The 20532-nt window shown below is 39.2% G+C and overlaps 1 protein-coding gene across 1 annotated transcript in view; it reads left to right on the top strand.

The window, feature by feature from the left end:
- LOC310634808 (uncharacterized protein C3orf20 homolog) overlaps positions 1 to 10247 on the top strand; it is a gene marked incomplete at its 5' end in the record, with an annotated part of 41988 nt that extends 31741 nt beyond the window's left edge. The window contains 2 exons of the mRNA XM_083353343.1: positions 295 to 402; positions 10060 to 10247. Of these exons, the coding sequence (XP_083209469.1) occupies positions 295 to 402; positions 10060 to 10206 (255 nt within the window). The 3' untranslated portion in view covers positions 10207 to 10247. The remainder of the gene's footprint in view (positions 1 to 294; positions 403 to 10059) is intronic.
- Positions 10248 to 20532: the final 10285 nt, after the last annotated feature.

Raw genomic sequence — 20532 nt, 5'->3', positions numbered from 1 at the left:
CTTGCAAATGAAAGCTACATGCAGGAATTGGTATATCATCCACTTCCACCAATTTGGGGTTCTGCCCATGCACACAGCCAGAATGTGGCTCTGATAAGTTTTGATTGAGGTGATGCAGACAGAAAAAAAAATCTCTCACCTATGATCAGAAAGAGCTTTAGCAATATTGAATTCACCCTGACTGCATAGTGAAATATTGTTTGTCCATTTGATTTCTAGTATGTAAAAAATGTTTATAAGACAAGTGCACAAGACATTTCCATAAAATGATAGAATGATTTACTGCCTTTCCAGAGCAAACATGATCCCTACCGTTTCCTGAAATATGATCTAGAAAATCCACTGAACAAAACGCCGCCTCTTCTGGTACAGAAACATGGTGTCGTTCCTGGAATGGTGGTGGCAAGTATCTGATGGCTTTCTTGCGGTGCCTATTGACCTCTTCATTTCATTGACCCTGCAGAAATTATTTCCTCATAATGCATTGAGGCAATTTTCCATAATCTGGTACTTTATAATCCACAAATACATGTGCTGATCAGAATATATGAGTGTTGAGAGTCCAAAACATTGAGAAAGTATCATGCATTCTGCTAATGGATGGGGGAAAAGTTTACTTATGCACAAAACATCTACAACTCAACTTGCCTAGTAAGAAGTTGGGACTGAAGTATCTAGGTCCCTTCCCCATCATAAGAATCATAAACCCAGTTACGGTGGAGTTAAAGCTTCCCAGACTCTTAGGGAAAATCCACCCTGTGTTCCATTGTAATTTACTGAAACCCTTTTGGGGCTCTACCTTATGACCTCCCCCTAAGAAGGCACCTGGCCCTCTGGTGGTAGCTGGACAGACCCATTATGAAGTAAAACGTATTCTTGATTCTAGACTTTTCAAGGGAAAGTTACAGTACTTAGTGCAATGGAAAGGATATCCACTATCCGAAGCCGCTTGGATAAAATCTAGTGATGTAAAAGCTGACAGGCTCATTAATAAATTCTATGATAAACACCCTAATAAACAGAGAGGCAACTCCTAACCTATGATTTTGTTTGAATTGCAGGATTTATACTTCTTGTAAAGGGGGGGGGGCAGATGTCAACGCTGTAAACACTGGATGTTCCTGCTCTGACAACTGATGAAAATCGCAGCCATTTTCTCTTTTTGCTTCTAACATGCTTTTTCTTCTATTTAGAGATTTGGTGCAGAAGAGGGATTGGGATGAATGCTGAGCTCAGCTAGCCATAATAATAAGCACTGCTTTGTGGGAACCCAAGGACGAATTGATAAAGTTTTGGCGGGCTCAGGAGCTGGGGAGAAAGCCCTCATTTCAGGCTAATTGAAGAACATGATTTATGACTGCTTGTTGGGGTGGGGGTTGCAATTTGTTACTTTGTATACGGGGGAAGGGAAAATAGTTTGGGGTTCAACTATGTAGTGCCGATACTTTGTTTCCTGAATAAAATGTTCTTTAAGGAAGAATTCTTGCCTTGAATTTCTTTTGGTGGGATTCATCTATTGGAACCATGACAGTAGACGGGTGAAAAGCTGACGACAATCCTTGCAATGAGCCAATTAACTTGAGGAAACCCCTCCAAAACTTGGTCATAAGTATCTGCTACGAGCAAGCTCCACATGGCATCAGGAAGGGCATTGGCCTTAAATGCTCAGCTCCAACCAGTCGCCCCAACTCAACCCCATAAAGGGATTAGAGAGTTGCATAAAAGGGGAGTTTGCCAATCTTTTGGCTCCCTGACAGTCCAGGGAGTGTGCTCCTCGAGAGGCTCCTGCCTGCAAGTCGGCTTCGGACGCTTTCGAAGAACTTGCCTTTGGCAGGGTTCTCTCGAGGTGCTTAGAGTCTCCACTGGGCAGGATCCACTCCAATGACCAGATCAGGTCTCATGTCTTTGGTCTTGCCTCCAGCTGTAGAACATAAAATGTTTCTTTCTCTGCCAGTGTGCTGGCTTGCGCTCCCTTCGGTGAGGCAGCAGCCATGGCTGGGGTGCTGGTTACAGGTGCTTCTTCCTTCTCCATGCTGACATCTTCCCTGAGTCTTTATCAGCCTATCCCTCAACTTAGGGAAGGTGACTGGAGCTCAGGACCCCAAGGTGGTTAAGGTAGAAAGGTAGTTTTTGGGTTAATGTCATGGTTCTGATAGATGAAACCCATCAAAAGAACTTCAAGGCAAAAATTCTTCCTCAAAGAACATTTTATTCAGGAAACAAAGTATCGGCATTACATAGTTGAACCCAAAAACTAAATTCCCTTCCCCAGAATACAAAGTAACAAAGTGCAATTCCCACCTCCAGTATGCTGTCATAAATCACATTCTCCAATTAGCCTAAAACATGGACTTTCTCCCCAGCTCCTCAGCCCACCAAAACGTTATCAGTTCGTCCTTGGGTTCCCACAAAGCAGCGTTATAATTATGGCTAGCTGAGCTCAAACATTTATCCCAACCCCCACTCCCTTTCTGCATCTGATTTCTAAATACAAGAAAAAGCATGCTAAAAGCAAAGAGAAAATGGCTGCATTTTCATCAGTTGTCAGAGTGGGAACATCCAATGTTTACAGCATTGATATTGTGACAGAAACATCCAAAGAAATGTCTTTAACTTAAAACTCTGCTTCCCAGACTCAGATCTTTGTCCCCTCCCTGGTAGCTTGAATCAACCAGGTGAGCAATGATCAGGTTTACAGGTGGCAGAGATGGCTTCAAACCTGTCCACTCTTGAGAGCCACAGGCTCACGTTAACAAACAAAGATCCAGATTGCAGCTCAGAGCAAATATGAGTCATAGTAATGTGCTTAATTGACCGATCTTCTGGCCAAGAGTTTGCTAAAAGAGTCTGGGCTTATCTAAGTTGTGTTTCTGACTGTTATATCACAGATGCAATAAGGGTGTAGAAATAGTTTCACTTTATTGTCCTTATTACTACCATAAAAGCTCAAAGCAACAAGTATCACCTTGACTGCTTTCTTAAATGCTAGCAGCATTGTTTCTGTTTCCTTCTTCTGGAATGTTTTTTTTAAAGACTTCTCAGTAAGTTTTCAGATATTCTATCAGGCAAATACTAATCAGGCTCAATCCTGATTCAGCTCTTGCAAGTTCCTATCTAGACAAGGTCAGTCAGGATCTGCTCCCTGCTGCTGAGGCAGACACTAATTGCATTCCTAACGATATTCTGCACAATTTTTGTTATAAAGAAAACACATGAAGAATCCTAGATAACTTTGGAAACAAAGGGTGGGTGAGTATGAAGAAATTTTCCTTTTTTTATTTTACTCCCAAGCCTCAACAAAACATCTCTTATTAACATTTATAGAAGTCATGTTTTTGTGATTAAAATTAAATTTTTTAAAAAATATTCCATATAGTGGTACATTTGCATGGTTGTTCAGTACTCGGTCTCACTGATTCAACAAGATTTGTTAATTAACCAGATTTAAAATAACATTTGCACATAAATTGTGAAAGATTTGACTTTTTTAATTTCCTTTTTAAGAAAAGACTTAATTCTCAGTCTCTTTCTGATTTGATCTATGAAATTAACATCCTGATCTCAGTTTAAATGACAGGGAAACGGAAGCATCAAGAGAAGGTCTTATTCATATATGTATAAATGCAATAAGTGAATGTACAAGATTGGAACCCTATTCACTGCCCAAAATCTCATGCCATGTGCCAAAATCACACAACTGTGTTTAATAATAGAGGGATCTAGTTATGCCTGGAGTACATTAAATTTATTTTAGGGTCTTTGGCACATAAAGGGAGACATTCATTGTTCCAGTTGACAGAGGCGCCTACTCAGATAAAGCAGACTTCTAGTAAACACAGAGTCTTTTTGTGTTCTAGTACTGTTTTTTATTGCTTGTGAATCCCTCAGTCTGGAAGGGTAACCCTTGGGTAGGCATATTCATCATTTGTAAGGATTCTCTGCTGTACAAGCAGCATTTCAGCATATCAGAAGTTATTAGTTACCACTCCTACTTAGTATTGAAATGCTATGAGGAAAATACAGCTAATATTTGTGAAAATGAGGAAAGGGTTTGTGTTCCTTGAAAGAACTGTTACTTATTTTAGCAAAAAAAAACAAAAAAAAACCTCATACCTATTTGGAAAGAAACTAATAGATCAAGTTATGAAATGTGAGGATGGATTTCACTTTCAAAATTAAATATTACAAGGATTACCGTATCTTAAAAATAACATCTGGACCTATGAAGGTGATTTTTAATCAGCTCCTTTTTTAAATCCACATTTATCCAGTTTACCATATGGAAGTTTAAAGTGTAAATTTCTCTAACACTTCTAATTTCCTATATACATTTTAGTAGCTTAACTTTTTAATACATAATTTAACACTTTTTTATATATATCTTTATTATGTTCTCTGGCACGGTTAATCTCAACAGTCTACCATAAGACAAAACAGAACTGATAAATCTGAACTTTGCCCAATCCGATTCAAAATAGTGCACATAACCATTGCCAATGGTTATAATTAGCATTAACTGGAAAAAAAAGTCACTTCAAAAACTTCCTGAGCATATCACAGACTTAAATTTGTCCATTCTTCATGAAAGAGTAGCAAAAGCAGTTACTGCTGGTAATGTCTTTATGTATAGATTAGGTACACAACTGCCAATAACACAGCAACAAATTAATTACGGCAGAGACTATTTCTGCTCACTATATATCAATAGGCATACCAGCAAGCAAGCCAGCCAGCTTATGAAAGTTTGCCCTGTTGGCTGTAGCAGGACTTTAACATTCAGAGAATAATAAATCATCCTGCTGAAAACTACACAAGCAACCTATAAGGTGATCAAAATAATGATTCAGTGTCTGGTTTGAGAGCAAAACTGCTGCACAAAGGGATTTTCAAATGATCCTGAACCGAGCAGAGTTAGCTGCAAATGCAAGGTTCATCAGTGCTGATTTTGCGAAAGTCAAGACATCTGTTCCTTGATCTTAACCAACGATTGCTTGTTCAGCCATGGAAACACATGGTCTTCTGTCCAGACTGCTGGAATAGCCTACTAGCAAGCAAGAGCAATTATTCAAAATTAGAAAAACAACTCAGCTTTCTACAGTATATTAACAGCCTGCATGCTTACATGGAGATGCTCCTAGTTAAAATTGCTTTGGATTGAAAGTTTAAAGTGCTTTCCCATGAACTAAAATGTAGTTATTTATTATTTAAGCACACAGAGATACATGCATATTATAAATCCTAAAATTTTCCTTCTGCTAATGTCATAAAAATCCTTGATACCAAACAATGTTCAAACCAAATTATAAGTTCTTTTAACAAGTGGGTTACAAAGTTACAACCTGCTTACACAAAATCAGAATTCCCAAGAATTTAAACAATTTGGAGATATATTTTCAGTAATAAAGCGTTTGATAAATATGCCAATTCCTAAAACACAGTTAAGTTGCTTCCTTGTGTCATTCCCCCTACACCTCTGACAATTCATAAAGTGACCCCAGCAACGTTGTTGGCATAGAAAAATCAATAAGATGAAAATATAATTTCACTACGGAATAATCAAGCAGATCAGCTTCCCTTTTCTTCCTCTAAATGTCATCTCAAAACTTTCAAGAGGGAATTCCAAACACATGAAGGTTGACTACAATAACTTTGATTATGTGTCATCTAGGATGATCTTGCTCCAATTTGGTCCTTCAGGTCTTCTAACAGTGTAGCCATTATTGCCACTGAAATTGACTCCATCTATCTTATTGCTTGTTATCCTCTTCTTTTTTTGTCCTCCTATCTTTCTCAGATTTATAAACTCCAGAGAGCTACTGTAGATTTTCACATACTTTCTTCAAAATATGATACTTTGAGCTTGGTCATATGTTCCTTGAGTAAGAATTCAAGAGTTATTTACTCTATTATATATTTGTTTCCTTGGGTATTCTTAGAAGTCTTATCCAACACCAATGCTAAAAAGCATTAATGATTTTTCTACCCTGCTTCTTTAAGTCCAGTCTTCATTTCTGTATAGTGTCATGGGGAATATTACTATCTGCATGATTCTGATTTTTGTAGGGCCACATCCCGACATTTGAATATGTTTTCTAAGGCTTTCACTGCTAACTTATCAAGTGTTACTCTATGTCATATTTCTTAACTGATGGTTCCTTTACTGTTTATAGTCAACTGTAAAAGGTAAAAGCTATTCACCACTTTAATATTCAATTCTAATGCTGGTTGCTGTATCTGTTTAAATTAGTTGGCCTTCTATATATTTAAATTTAGTCCCATTTTTCCACTATGCTCTTTAACTTTCATTACAGTATTTGCTGACCATTTTCATTTCACAGCAGTGTTATCAGCATAGAACAGGTTATTGATTTTTCATCCTCAAGTGGTAAAACCACAGTCATCTTCCAATCAAGCTTCTCTTAATATAAACTGAGTATATGGGTTGAATAAATAAGGGAGAGTGTACGCCCTTGCCTCATTCCTTTGCCCATCTGAGCCAGTCTGTTTTGCCACGTACCATGCAGACTGTGGTATCCTGGCCTGTTTACAGTTACCTTAGAGTGCTCCATTTTCCAAGATCTGTATAGTTCAGGGGTCCCTAACCCCTGGGATAGAGCCCACTATCAGGCCGTGGCCTATTCGGAATTGGGCCATGTGAGTGGCTGGCCAGAATGCTTGCATACACACATGTAGCTGCAGGGTGGCGGGTACTCGTGCCATCCTGCTGCTCATGCAAGGGCTGCATGCATGTGCACACCGGCCTGCCACTTGTGCAAGGGCTGCATGTGTGCACTGGCTCTCTGCTCATGCAGCCCAGTCCCCTTGTCTCCCCCCACCCCAAGCCAGGCCACCAAGCTGCAAAGGTTGGGGGCCACTGGTATGGTTAGATTATCACTACAGCAAAAAGAAAAACAAAAACCCCTGCTTTTAAGGAATTTTTTTTTAAAAAAGTAAGAAAGAGACAGACAAGATAAAGTCTATAGATGAATCTTCAGAATATGATATTGTTCAAAGAAATTAGTTTAACTATTGTACCCAGCCTCAATTTAATGGAAGAACTGAAGACGGATGAAACTCCATTGCATTCCGAATGATGTTGGTGTTTCACATTGAATGGTGTTGCCCAATTAGGTAATGAAACATGTACAAACAAAAACCAAGTTCAGAAAAGATAAAGAATTTCACAGTTCAGCCCTGAGCTACAGATATTCTCTTCTACCCATTGAATTGCCATGCCACTGAGTTCACATTTAAGTAGTGTATTAATCAGAATGTCACTTTTTGACAAATGTTATTATTCCCACAATCTACTAAGAAAGTTCCTCTTTCAAAAATGGAGACAAAGTTTCTGGTGGCAAGATTTAGACTTGATAAATCTACTCTAACTTCTAGTAATTATTACATTGTTTGCAAGGCATTTGTATAATGATTGCTTTTTATCTGCTTTACAATTTTCTCAATTCACACTGGCTCGGACTATCTTTTTTTAAAAAAAATAGGGTAACTGTCTGTCTTCCTCCCATCCTCTATATTTTCAGCCCTTCTCCGTGGTTTCTTAAGAATGATGCCTACCATTTCATTCATTCAGCATGCTAGAATTCAATTTGTTTTATCCTGGAGTTCTGAATTCATTTCAAGAAAAAGCTATTCCTTGACTATGACTAACAGCAATGAGAGTTGTAATCTGACAGATGCTGAAGGCATCAGCCTGGGGAAGGTTGGCTTTCACTAACCATTTACTCAACATTGAAGGATTGAAGTACTGAAGGATGTCAAATACAGGTCAGCCAGCATGCTGGCTAGGAGAATTATAGGAGCTGAAGTCCACACATCTTAGTGTTGCTGAATTTTACAAACAGTGCTTTAGAACGTTGAGGTTTAAGTCTGACAGTATCCATTGTGAAAAGGAAAATTAACTTGCTTCACTTGATTTTAATCATCTCACTTCTTTATCCTAGCAGATTAAAACTTTCCAGGGATCCATTGATTATTAATAAATTGTAAAATCTTGCTAGTAATAGGGATGAAATCATTTCTTCAGAAATCGGGGAAAATTATAGAAATTACCTTTAGCACTTTCAATACTGCCTGAACAGATATAATTTTAAGAACACTTTTTGAACGGGGTTGTAAGAAAGGGTTGGCTTCACATCTCTTGCAGCTATTTGTCTTTAACATTTATATCTGCCACCCACTAGAGGGAACTGCTGGCTCTCTGAAGAGGCAGAGTTGTGAGCAGTTAAGTTATGAAGCAGCCAGGTTCTTTGGCTGTAAAATGCACTCTTTGTTCCTTGTGTGAAATCAACAAGATGAGCAAGTGGTTGCCAGCCACCCATTTCCAATTAGTGTCCTTACTCTCCACCCCCCCTTTCCCCTATAACCTCACCCATACAGCACTTTCTCTCTGCTCTCCCAAGTGTCTCCTACTTTTCTCTCCTTACTTATTACACCTACTTCTGTGGTCCTCCACCCTTTTCCTTCACTTTATGCCTTCTACACTCCACCTCATTATGATGATTCCAGTAGGTGTGCCACCCTGTTTTATGCCTTCATGGCCAATCAGCTTTTCTACTCTCTCCTTTGTTCTGATTTTATGCCCACCCATTCTTTGAACTCCCCATTTACCTCTCTATCTACTCTTTCAGTTATATTTTCTGTTTTGTAGCACTGCATTTATTATACACATACTTTGCAGAGAGTCAAGTGACAAAGTGAATGCACATGGATGTGGTAGTGGCTCTGTAATGACAGGCATACATTATTCTGATTCTGCACAGGATAAGAAACCCTGAAAGATCTTTCTTGTGCTCTGATACAACTCTTCCTTTCACTCAATCAGAATCATCTATATGGGTTCTCCAGTGCCCCTTAGATCATCAGTATTATTCTTTTTCTGCCTTTTCAATTAAAGGAACCTGATTTCTTTAGGATATATGTTTATTTATTAATGTAAAATGTTGTTCTATACAGCAGGAAATTTCTCTTGACAAAGTGTCCCTCTGTACAGCTTGGATCTCTGCTCTCACTGGTACCACCATTGTAATTTCCCATAATACCTCAGAGGTTTGTTACAGCAGAGGCATTGTAGAAAATTATTGTGTCAGCTAGACACAGGTTTCCAATTTTGCTGGGGCAGAATTTCTTTTCAAAAAGGCCAGAGGACACGACAGCTATCAGCAATGGATCCTACCTAGTCCCAAATCTCAGCAATAGATCCAGGATACGAAGTATACTATTACAAGTGATAACAAGGATAGATAATATAGTAGAACAAAAAGCATAGTGATCAGGTGACAAGACAGACAGAACTCTCTATGGTAATAAGAACTTCTAATGGGGTCCCATATTATCTCTCTTTCTCTCTCTTTCTCTTGCTATTTGCGTATTACAAATGCATGTAATACCCCTGGTTTAAAGGCATAGGACTAGGGTCCTGGTACAGTCTGCATACCAATATTAATTGAAAGACCAATCTTCTACAATAGGATATTTCTTTTCAAAGAATAGTTTCACATAGTTAGCATTAGGCCCACTTGCTTGCAAACTAAGAATAGAGGTGATTCAAACAGGTGGAAAGGCTGTTCTATATCAGCAACTGATCCTTGGTGTGGTACTGAAATATAAGCTTACAGTTGGGCTCTCTATTTATTTATTAGCAGCACCTCACATCTTACATACAACAGACATTGTATAATTTTACTAAATCACATAGCCTAGAGCTGATTGGATTGGTAAAATAAAACCAATGGCCCCTTTAACTAGCGAACTGAGCAGGTCATTTTAAAATATAAAAGTCAAATTTCTTTGTGGATTTAGCCTTTAGGAGATTTAAACTAGTATTAAAATACTCAGCATTAATAATATTAAACGATGTAAAGGAAGACTGTTTGTGGTGTGCACATATAGCTGTCAGAGGCGCTTATGTCTGAGTGAAAATATTTAAAGCTCCAGTACAAAACAGGAAAAGGAAACCATTTGGTCCAAGTCTTCAAACTTAACCTTATTTTTTTTTGTTGCAAAGCATTTTTGTTCCTCTCTTTCCTGTCTGTTTGTCAACAGATGTATGCCGGAGGGAAGCTGCTGTTTGGGAGCTCTGTTTTCAACGGATACAGCTACAGTAAGAAGGACCTGCTAAAACAGATCAACCAAGTTTGCCTTGACTGCAAAAGAGATCACTTCCTGCCACAGAGTTTCAAATTTAGGTAAAACAAAAAAATAAAAAAAATAAGGAGAAGAGAAAAGTAAGAATGGGGAAGAGGAAGGCAATATCATGCTGAGGTGTATGTTTACAACATTAACTTGACAAGAATGTATTGCAATGAAAAGAATGAAATTCCATAAACTCCTTGTAGGGTGAGTGACAAGGAACAGAAGAGGAGGAGAAGGGGGATAACGGTAGTAATAATTTGGTAAAATATTCTTTCTTGTTATGGTTAATGGTTTTAAAAAAATGGTCTCTGAATACATTCAGAACTTAGTTTATAAAAATATTCCTACTGTTACTTCTTGTATCATCGAGTTGACAATTTTGTCAACCTTCTTCCCAAGCAGACTTTTTGAAGTGATCCCCTTATACTTTTTATATCTATTCTTGCTACCTTTAACTTTGCAGAGGGAATAATAATTGCAATCTTATAGTCACAGAGAACAGAAACAATGATCATATATATTGTTTAAGGCATCGGACTGGAAAGCAGGAGTCTGAGTTCTAGTCCTGCTTTAGCCACAAAAGTCAGCTGGGTGACCTTGAACCAATCATTCTCTCTTAGCCCAACTGGTTGTGGGAAAAATAGGAGGAGGAAGATGTGTGGGATAAGTTCACCACCTTGAGTTATTTTAAAAATAAGGGCAAGATACAAATAAATAAATAAAAAGTAAAAAACAAGTTGCACAGTTCAACCAAAGAGAGAAGCAACCTAGAATTAAGGAGAAATTTCCTGACAGAACAATTAATCAATGGAACAACCTGGCTCCAGAAGCTGTGAATGCTCCAACACTTTTTAAGAAGAGACTGGACAGCCATTTGTCTGAAATGGTATAGGGTTTCCTGCCTGAGCAGGCGGTTGGACTAGATGACCTCCAAGGTCCCTTCCAACTTTGTTGTTGTTGTTGCTGTTGTTAGCCATATCCTTATTTTTAAAATGCACCAATTATATCAGCTGCACCAGCAGCCGTACCAGTTTTCAACACTCATAGAATGTAAGAGATTCTTTGCATCACATTTTTTTCTTGGATACTAATGATTATAACCTTCATTTCCAAGGTACTGCTCAGTTTGATTCTTTAATATCTTATTACTATGTTTGTATGACAGAGAGAGAGAAAAGCAAAGCATAGGGGATAGAGTTGCAATTGCAGCTGCCATTTTGACTTTTATTTTTCCTGCATGGATTCCCCTGAGTCTGGTGATGATGCGGTTAAGGACAGGTATCTGCTTCTATTCAACCTGGTAAATCTGCTGCAGACTAGCTTCCCTCTCTCCAATCCCTGGACCTCATGACCATTTTCTTCCACAATCTTGTCTTTTTTCCTTTCTTTTTCCCAATTAGAATATTAACCTGGTGGGGTCAATATAGCCATGGAAACAGTGCACTCCTGAGGGAGGCATCCTTCTAAAATAGAGATCAAAAGGGTCTTGTCCTTGCCTCACTAATATCACCCTAATAGCAGAGATATATTATTATTTTCATCGAGTGGGATGTTTTCACACACCCATCCCCTTGTTGATATGCAAATCAGGATGATGGGACAGCATTTTAGGTCTCCCTCACCCATGTTCAGACTCTCTTTCATACCAAGACAACTTCCTTTGCCCCCTTGAGGAATTTGCTGACCCAACTTGATGGGCCACCTGCAATGTAATTAACATTCAGGTTAGCTTTGTCATCTACCAAAATCACCCTGAAAGGGCAGCAGCTTTAGCTTAGAAAAATAAAATGTATCTGAGAAAAAAAGAGGAAATCAGATCGTTTTCCTCATTACAGACAAATAACAAGGTTTTATGGGTAAGAAAATAAAAGGGGAACCAAAAGAGAAAGAAGGCAGAAGGAAAAACTCCAAGCTTATCTTTAGCGGTATATAAAGTCTAGTATATTTAAGGGTAAATATACTAGACTTTGTGGGATTCTTTCTCTGCTACAAACAAACCTTAGCATGGTATTAATCAGATACCAACAAGTGGAGGATCCTTGCTGTCTGAAACTGACTTCACATAGGAATTTGAAGATTAAGATCTTCATAATTAAGAGGGGAGCCCCACTGTTTTGTTCCATTCACTCTGAATATAGTGTTGATCTCATATACTAGGAAGTAGGTATTTGTAAGCAGGACATACGGAACTCAGGAAAAAAAGTTGCAGTTTGTGGGCATGATACTGTAAGTCATAGGAGTTCTGTTCTGTTCTGTTTTAGTAGAATTTTGTTATTACTAACTCTCTTTTGTGAATGTTATTACTGATTGAGTCAAAAATTCCAGGAATCAGTGAATTCTCTGCTGATAACAAGATTCCTCAGTGTGAACTGGAGAAAAGAGGAAGCATTTTATGTGTCACTGGAATTTGCTTGTGATTTTGCTAACATTTACTGATGGAGAACATCAAAATAACTAGGAAGCCAGGAAGCATTTCAGTACCCTTGTTTGCAACTATTCATTCTCTCTGTGCAATAGTCTCAGTACACAAAAAAAATAATAGTTGGCAGGAAGAATTGATGGCTTTTCTTGCTGGTATTTTCCAAGGTCACAAGTTCTCAAGTCTTTTTAAATAAAAACTTTGAGGACTGAGAATCTGGTTGGCTGGTTAACATTTAAAAACAGTTGCTACCAATCTGATCTTGTCTCTAAAAGTAATTTAAGCATTCAAATACTCCATAGAGAGGTTAGAATGGTCTGGGCTATTTAACATGAAGTAGAGTTTGTAAATTTCCTTCTAGGCACTGTATCTGATGACCATTATCAAATGTTTTGACATTTTGGTTTGTAGTGCTAATTTAAGAAGTGCCGGTTGAAACATGGCAGGGGCCTTAGTTTAATATAGCACACGCTAACATGGCATAGGCACTTCCAACCATGATTTATCCTCAGTTTGCCAGTTATCAGCTCAGGAGGAAATGCTGCAAACTATCCTTGTTGAGTTTCTTCTGTCGCACCAAGGTAATGAATTCAGTTTACAGAGATGTAGGAAGAGGGAATGATTTGGAACTTAAATTGGAACAGGCTTTGTGTACAGAAAGGATCTTGTAGTCAAGCAAGCACTTGGCCCAAATTAGAGAGGACCATAAGTATCCATATCTATGTAGGGCAAAGAATGAATGAAGGGTTGTCAGCCATTTGGGAAATTTTGCAAAAATATAGATGACTATGATCACTTGTGGTTCCTTCTTTGTAGAGGTACTAATGAGAAAAAACTGACAATTTTTATTTATTTATTTAATTTAATTAGGTTTCTATACCACCCTATTCCCGAAGGACTCAGGGCAGTTTACAGGGCAGCATAAAATACAATATAAAAGATAATATAAAATTAAAATAAATTAAATTAATTAAGCCCAACAATTAAAACAATATTTAAAAAGCTAAAACCCCTTCAGTCCAGGCCTGATAAATCGGAAAGCCAGGTTTTCAGGTCCTGGCGAAATGAACGCAGATCGGGGGCGGTCCGGAGTTCCACAGGTAAATCATTCCAAAGGGCAGGCGCACCCACAGAGAATGCCTTCCCTCTGGGGATCACCCACCGGCACTCCCTAACCGGTGGCACCCTAAGGAGGGCCTCTCTATGGGAGCGCACAGGACGATGGGAAGTTGATGCTGGCAGCAGGTGGGAGAGCAATAGTGAATGACTTGCAGGATTTAATTTACCGGTAATGTTTTTGGAAGTTAATGTTTTTATTGAGCTGAGATCAAAAATAACTTCAGCTATACCATCCATCAAAGGGAAGCATGTTAAGGTTCAAAACAAAAAACAAAACCCAAGAAGAGTAGGAAAAAAATCAGAGTAATCAATTAGCGTCTTGTGGATCCTTCTGCATTAACATGGCCCTACTTATTCTAAGCTGAGAGTAATGGTCTCAGTTTGACCAGGGACTTTGAAGCACATCTAAATGCAGCTGCTTTGCAATGTGAGCTGCCTGAGATTCAGGACAGGGTTCGGGCCTGATAGATAGGGTGCATTTGACATAGCAAAGGAATGCCAGAAAGCAGCAGAAAGCAAAGTTCGTCCAATCAAAGGTCAGCAAGACCAATCTTTCACATCTCCTTTCAGGAAAAGTTGAATCTGTTATAGGGAAGGCAGCATTAAGAAATAAGTACCTTCCACATCCTTTCATTTGCATAGACTATATTAAATGTTTCTGGTGCATAATTAATATCCTTCTTGCTAAAACAAGGCAGATCACAGAAGTTAGAAGGAGATTCACCCACAAGCATTTCATTGGAAATAAAATAGGCAAAACCAAAAGCTGTGACTAAATGATAAAAATGTTCAGATTACTCATGTCATCCTGTAAATTATTCCATTTTATTCCTCTCTTCCCAGGTTTTCAATTTCCCTCAAATTGAGGGAAGTGATTTTTTTTTTACTTCTTACTTAACTGTGGGGTGTTTTGGTATATTTTCTCCCTTATTAAGGGTTCCCATCCCAATGCTATGTTCTGTATAAACCTCCTTATGACTACATCAAGATCCATAAGGTAAAGGTAAAGGTTCCCCCGCACATGCGTGCTAGTCGTTTCCGACTCTAGGGGCCGGTGCTCATCTCCGTTTCAAAGCCGAAGAGCCAGCGCTTGTCCAAAGACGACTACGTGGTCATGTGGCCGGCATGACTAGACACCAAAGGCGCACGGAACGTTGTTACCTTCCCACTGTAGTGGTCCCTATTTTTCTACTTGCATTTTTACGTGCTTTCGAACTGCTAGGTTGGCAGAAGCTGGGACGAGTAACAGGCACTCACTCTGTTATGCGGCACTTGGGATTTGACCCGCCAAACTGCTGACCTTTTGATCGACAAGCTCAGCGTCCTAACCCACTGAGCCACCGCGTCCCTTCAAGATCCATACATACTACTATAATATTGGATATGGATGTTTATGTAGTCCTTCCTTGCTGGAGGCATTAATCTGAACCACTTTAACTTTTAAAGACACATTTCAGATCCACAGCTCTAGAATAATATAGGTTTCCCAATTGCAACTGCACAGTAAGCACTGTAGCCAAATGAGCTATCAGAAACCGCAGTGAAGCTAGCTGTTTCTAATTTACAGCTCATATGAAACTTTAAAAGAGAATTCAGTTACATATTCCTAATTTATATTTACAGAATCATTATATTTAGTTGATTGATGGACCATATTTTGGAATTTCTGCATGAATAAGAAACGGAGTAATTTCACTGAATCCTTTTTTTAAAAAATGTCTTGTTCAATATTTAAATGGTAGTTGCAGATGTAGGTGCACTCATACCTTTTTTTAAAATTGTTCATGAAAACAAATCTTTGAAAGTCTTCATTGTTGGGCATATTATAGTCTATCTATAATGCTAGTTTTCATGTTTTCAGGATTACTTACTTAGTTCAATTCTTAGACAGTATTGAGTAGCAAATTGGATATTATATTTCTCTTCAATAGATAAAAGAGCCTTGGTGGAGCAGTGGGCTAATGCCTCCTTAAGTAACACCAGCTGCCTGCAATTATTGCAGGTTCGCATCCCACCAGGCTCAAGGTTGACTCAGCCTTCCATCCTTCCGAGGTAGGTAAAATGAGGACCCAGATTATTGGGGGCAATAAGCTGACTTTGTAATAATGCCGCTGGGGGGGGGGGCGAAAGCCCTAATAAGCAGGCATATACATAGAATAAGGGACGCGGTGGCTCAGTGGGTTAGGACACTGAGCTTGTCGATCAGAAGGTTGGCAGTTTGGCGGGTCGAATCCCAAGTGCCGCGTAGCAGAGTGAGCGCCTGTTACTTGTCCCAGCTTCTGCCAACCTAGCAGTTCGAAAGAACGTAAAAATGCAAGTAGAAAAATAGGGACCACTGCGGTGGGAAGGTAACAGCGTTCCGTGCGCCTTTGGCATCTAGTCATGCCGGCCACATGACCACGGAGACGTCCTCAGACAAGCGCTGGCTCTTCGGCTTTGAAACGGAGATGAGCACCGGCCCCTAGAGTCGGAAATGACTAGCATGCATGTGCGGGGGAACCTTTACCTTTTTATACATAGAATGAAGACTATTGCTAAGCACATTTGATTTGTGCTTAGATTGTAAGCCGCCCTGAGTCTTTGGAGAAGGGTGGGATATAAATGGGATTAAAATCAATAAATAAAATAAAATAAAAACAGTGATACGAGGTGCTGTCCTTCACTTGACCATACTGTAATCATGGCAAAAATCACTTCTACAAGAGAGAGGGGGGGGAGGGGGAGAGAGAAACTATAGGATTTCAGACTAGTATTAATATGACAATGCATTTTTTAAGGAACCGATTGTATGTTTAGCAGTATTCGAAACTGCTAGCAGTATTTGGAATGTAGAAGATTTGTACAATCTAAGACATTTTTTGCTTTGACTTTATGTAGATGGATGCTAGCAGGTCGCCTAGAAATCTTTTTAAAATTAATTGTGGACTTCAAGAAAATGTCAGCGTCAAATTGTTGTAGAGTGAATATACCTTTTTGGTGTGCTGGAATTTAGCTTTTTTCTGTCTATGTAGAAAGAGATGTGTGTTTATAACCTTAATTATTCTGAACAGCTGAATTAAAGAAACAAAATCAGCTTGGTAATAGAAATTTAAATCCCCCCAAACCTAAGAATCTGGGCATATGTGGTATATATTTGGTTTGTGATGGATTATTTGTTGTGAATTTATTGTAAGTAATAATCCCAACTTTCTCTTCGTCTGCATAATCATCCAGAATAAATAATTGGAGAGCTGACATTCCTCATCCCTAAATTACATTCATACTTCTGCAGTTGGTCAACATTTCTATCCATCACTATGGACAACTGACTGTGGTGACACATGCTAGAATTTTGTTAATAAAAGCAAATAATGGAAGAAACGACAATATTGCTTGTAAATCTAGCCAGACCCAAGATATTTGGGTCCTTGTTGTGGGCAGTTTGGAGGTTGTTAAAATAAAATTAGACACAAATTCCTTTTGGAGACTTCCCCTGCATAAACCTAGTGTCTCTTAAAATGGGACAGCATTTAAACTCTATGCTGCAATTACAGTATGAAAATCATAGCATTTGACACAAAAGCAATACCACAAAGGCACTCTTTGCACCAGCTAGGTTGTAAGCACCCAGGACTGTAGAATTTTCTTATTTTGAAGTTGTTTCCTTGCACCATGTCAGATCATATAGAGAACTGAGATGACAGACATCTGTTTTCTAATGATGTAAATTAATGTTTGGTGGCACATAGCTACAGGGATTAATTGATTTTAAAAGGCAGCACACTTTTTTAAAAATAGTAATAGTAATATGGGGTGGATGGAGATTAAAGCATAAAAGCCATTAAAACAATATTTGTGTCTCTACTATTTAGTTGCTAGAACTCTGACAACTGTTTCAAAGGGATATTGGAATAATAACAGAATCAATCATAAATCAAATCAATTGAAACTTTTTCATAACTTAATATTCTGCATCCTGCACAGGCCTTTCAGTCACTGTACTGTCATATCCTCCATAAATCTTTTTTTCCCAAAGCTACAAACGCCTAGATGCTTCAGTTCCTTGTTTTAAGATTTATCTTCCACTCCACTTGCAATCTCTTCAAGTGTTCCAGGTTTCCTGAAGTAGGGTGCCCAAAATTGATTATCATAACAATACAAATAATAGAGTTGGAAGGGACCTTTGAGGACTTCTAGTCCAACTGCTCAGGCAGGAAACCCTATACCACTTCAGACAAATGGTTGTCCAGTCTCTTCTTAAAAACTTCCAGTGTTGGAGCACTCTCAGCTTCTGGAGGCAGGTTGTTCCACTGATTAATTGTTCTAACTGTCAGGAAGTTTCTCCTTAGTTCTAGGTTGTGTCTCTCCTTGATTAGTTTCCACCCATTGCTTCTTGTCCTGCCCTCAGGCGCTTTGGAGAATAGCTTGACTCCCTCTTCTTTGTGGCAGCCCCTGAGATATTGGAACACTGCTATCATGTCACCCCCTCGTCCTTCTCTTCATTTTACTTTACAGCTGCAACCTGCAGTTAGGTAAGGGTTTAACTTACCTTTCCATTCCCAAATGGTTAAATTATACTAGACATACCCAATTCCAGCAACCGGTCTTTATATGTTTTAGCCTCCAGTCCCATGATCATCTTTGTTGCTCTTCTCTGTACTCTTTCTAGAGTCTCTATATTCTTTTTCATCGTGATGACCAAAACTGGATGTTCAAGGTAGTATTTGATCAAAGGAAAACATGGTGGAACCATGACTTCCCATAGTTTGAAACTGATACTAAAAATTGAAAATATCATTTTCCTTTTTTGTAATCACATCACACCTCTTTAACCAATTTCATATCATTTTGAACTTTGTATGTACTGCACTTTTATCCAGAAGGTTATCGCACCTAGTGTCACCTTTGATAAACATACCCTTTATCCCTTTATCTACAACATTAAATTAAAATGCTGAAGAAAATTTGAACTTTGGACTAAAAGTATGAGACTTGATATTTTAATAAGTTTAAAATTAATTTAATAAGGAAGGTATGAACTGTTTTGAGTATGGTTTTCAACTCTGTTAAGTTCTCTATGTTCAATCTAAGTAGTTCACAAGTCATAGTGTCATTGTTTAATTTGCCAAATGTTTTGGTGAAATTAAGACATATTATATCTTCATCATTCCCCCATTCTATTAAGGAAATTATTTAAGAAGAACAGATATTACCGACAATCCTTTTTTAACAAACCTATACTATACCAATTAGTACTCAATGTACTAAATGCTTATGGAGATTCTTAGTCATTCAGGTCAAGGTTATCCCAAAGGTGCTTTTTCAAGAGGCAACTGGACTTTCTTGTTTTTCTTTGAAGCAAAACGTCTTCAAAGAAAAACAAGGAAGTCCAGTTGCCTCTTGAAAAAACACCCTTGGGACAATCAACGCAGTACTTTCAAGATACACATTAGTTGCAAACCACTTCTGAAACTAAAGCGACTTGTCCAGGCAGTTGCCAGGAGTTGACACTTACTCAAATCTTACCATAAACAAAATGGGCGTAGGAAAATTCTCCAACCTATAGGAATAGCAATAGCCCACAAATCCACAACCATACTCATCCAGGAATTATCCAGAATCAAAGACAAGATATAGAAGGATGAAAAATATAATGTAATTTACAAAATATACAAAATTTTGTAATTTACAAAATGTTTAGTTTAGTTTAGTTTTAGTTTTTATTAAATTTTTATACCGCCCTTCTCCCAAGGGACTCAGGGCGGTGAACAGGGCATATGATAAAAGTACAAAACTACAAAAGTTAAAATAGAATTAAATTAATGCCCAAGATAAAACAATAAAATATACAAATATTTAAAACCCAAATTAACTCCCCATCAGGCCAGGCCGGCTTGTTCAAACAGGTGGGTCTTTAACCCGCGCCGGAAGGAGCTGAGATCCGGTGCCATCCGGAGCTCCACCGGCAGTTGATTCCACAAAGCCGGGGCGCCCACAGAGAAGGCCCTCCCCCTGGGGGCCACCAGCCGGCATTCTCTGACTGGAGGCACCCTGAGGAGGCCCTCTCTGTGGGAACGCACAGGGCGGAGGGGAGTTGACGCCGGCAGCAGGTGGTCCCCGAGGTATTCCGGACCCATGCCATGTAGGGACTTGAAAACCATCACTAAGACCTTGAACCTCACCCGGAAGACAACTGGTAACCAATGTAGCTCGCGGAGCAAAGGTGTAACATGGGAGTACCGGGAAACTCCCAAGACAACTCTCGCGGCCGCATTCTGTACCAGTTGGAGCCTCCGAGTGGTCTTCAAGGGAAGCCCCATGTAGAGAGCATTACAGTAGTCAAGGCGAGAGGTCACGAGCGCATGAGTGACCGTACACAGGGCATCCCGGTCCAGATAGGGCCGCAACTGGCGCACCAGGCGAACCTGGGCGAAAGCCCCCCTAGTCACAGCTGCTACATGATCTTCCAAGGTAAGTAGTGAATCTAGGAGGACTCCCAAGTTGCGAGCCCTATCCACGGGGGGCAACAGCTCACCCCCCATAGAAAGGGATGGAACATTTTGAATGTCCCGGGATGCCGGAATGTACAGCCACTCAGTCTTGTCCGGGTTGAGTTGAAGTCTGTTCCTCCCCATCCAGACCCGAACCGCCTCCAGGCAACGGGACATCACAGCGAGGGCATCACTGGGGTGGTTTGGGGTAGAAATAAAAAGTTGGGTATCATCAGCATATTGATGATACCCAACTCCAAAACCACGAATGATCTCACCCAGCGGTTTCATGTAGATGTTGAACAGGAGAGGCGAGAGAACCGACCCCTGAGGAACTCCACAAACGAGAGACCTAGGGGCCGATCTCTGCCCCCC

This window comes from Vipera ursinii (assembly GCF_947247035.1).
Source record: "Vipera ursinii genome assembly, chromosome: 2".
NCBI classification, from domain to species: Eukaryota; Metazoa; Chordata; class Lepidosauria; order Squamata; family Viperidae; genus Vipera; species Vipera ursinii.
Note: the sequence above shows the minus strand (reverse complement) of the source record. Positions and strands in the feature narration are given on the sequence as shown.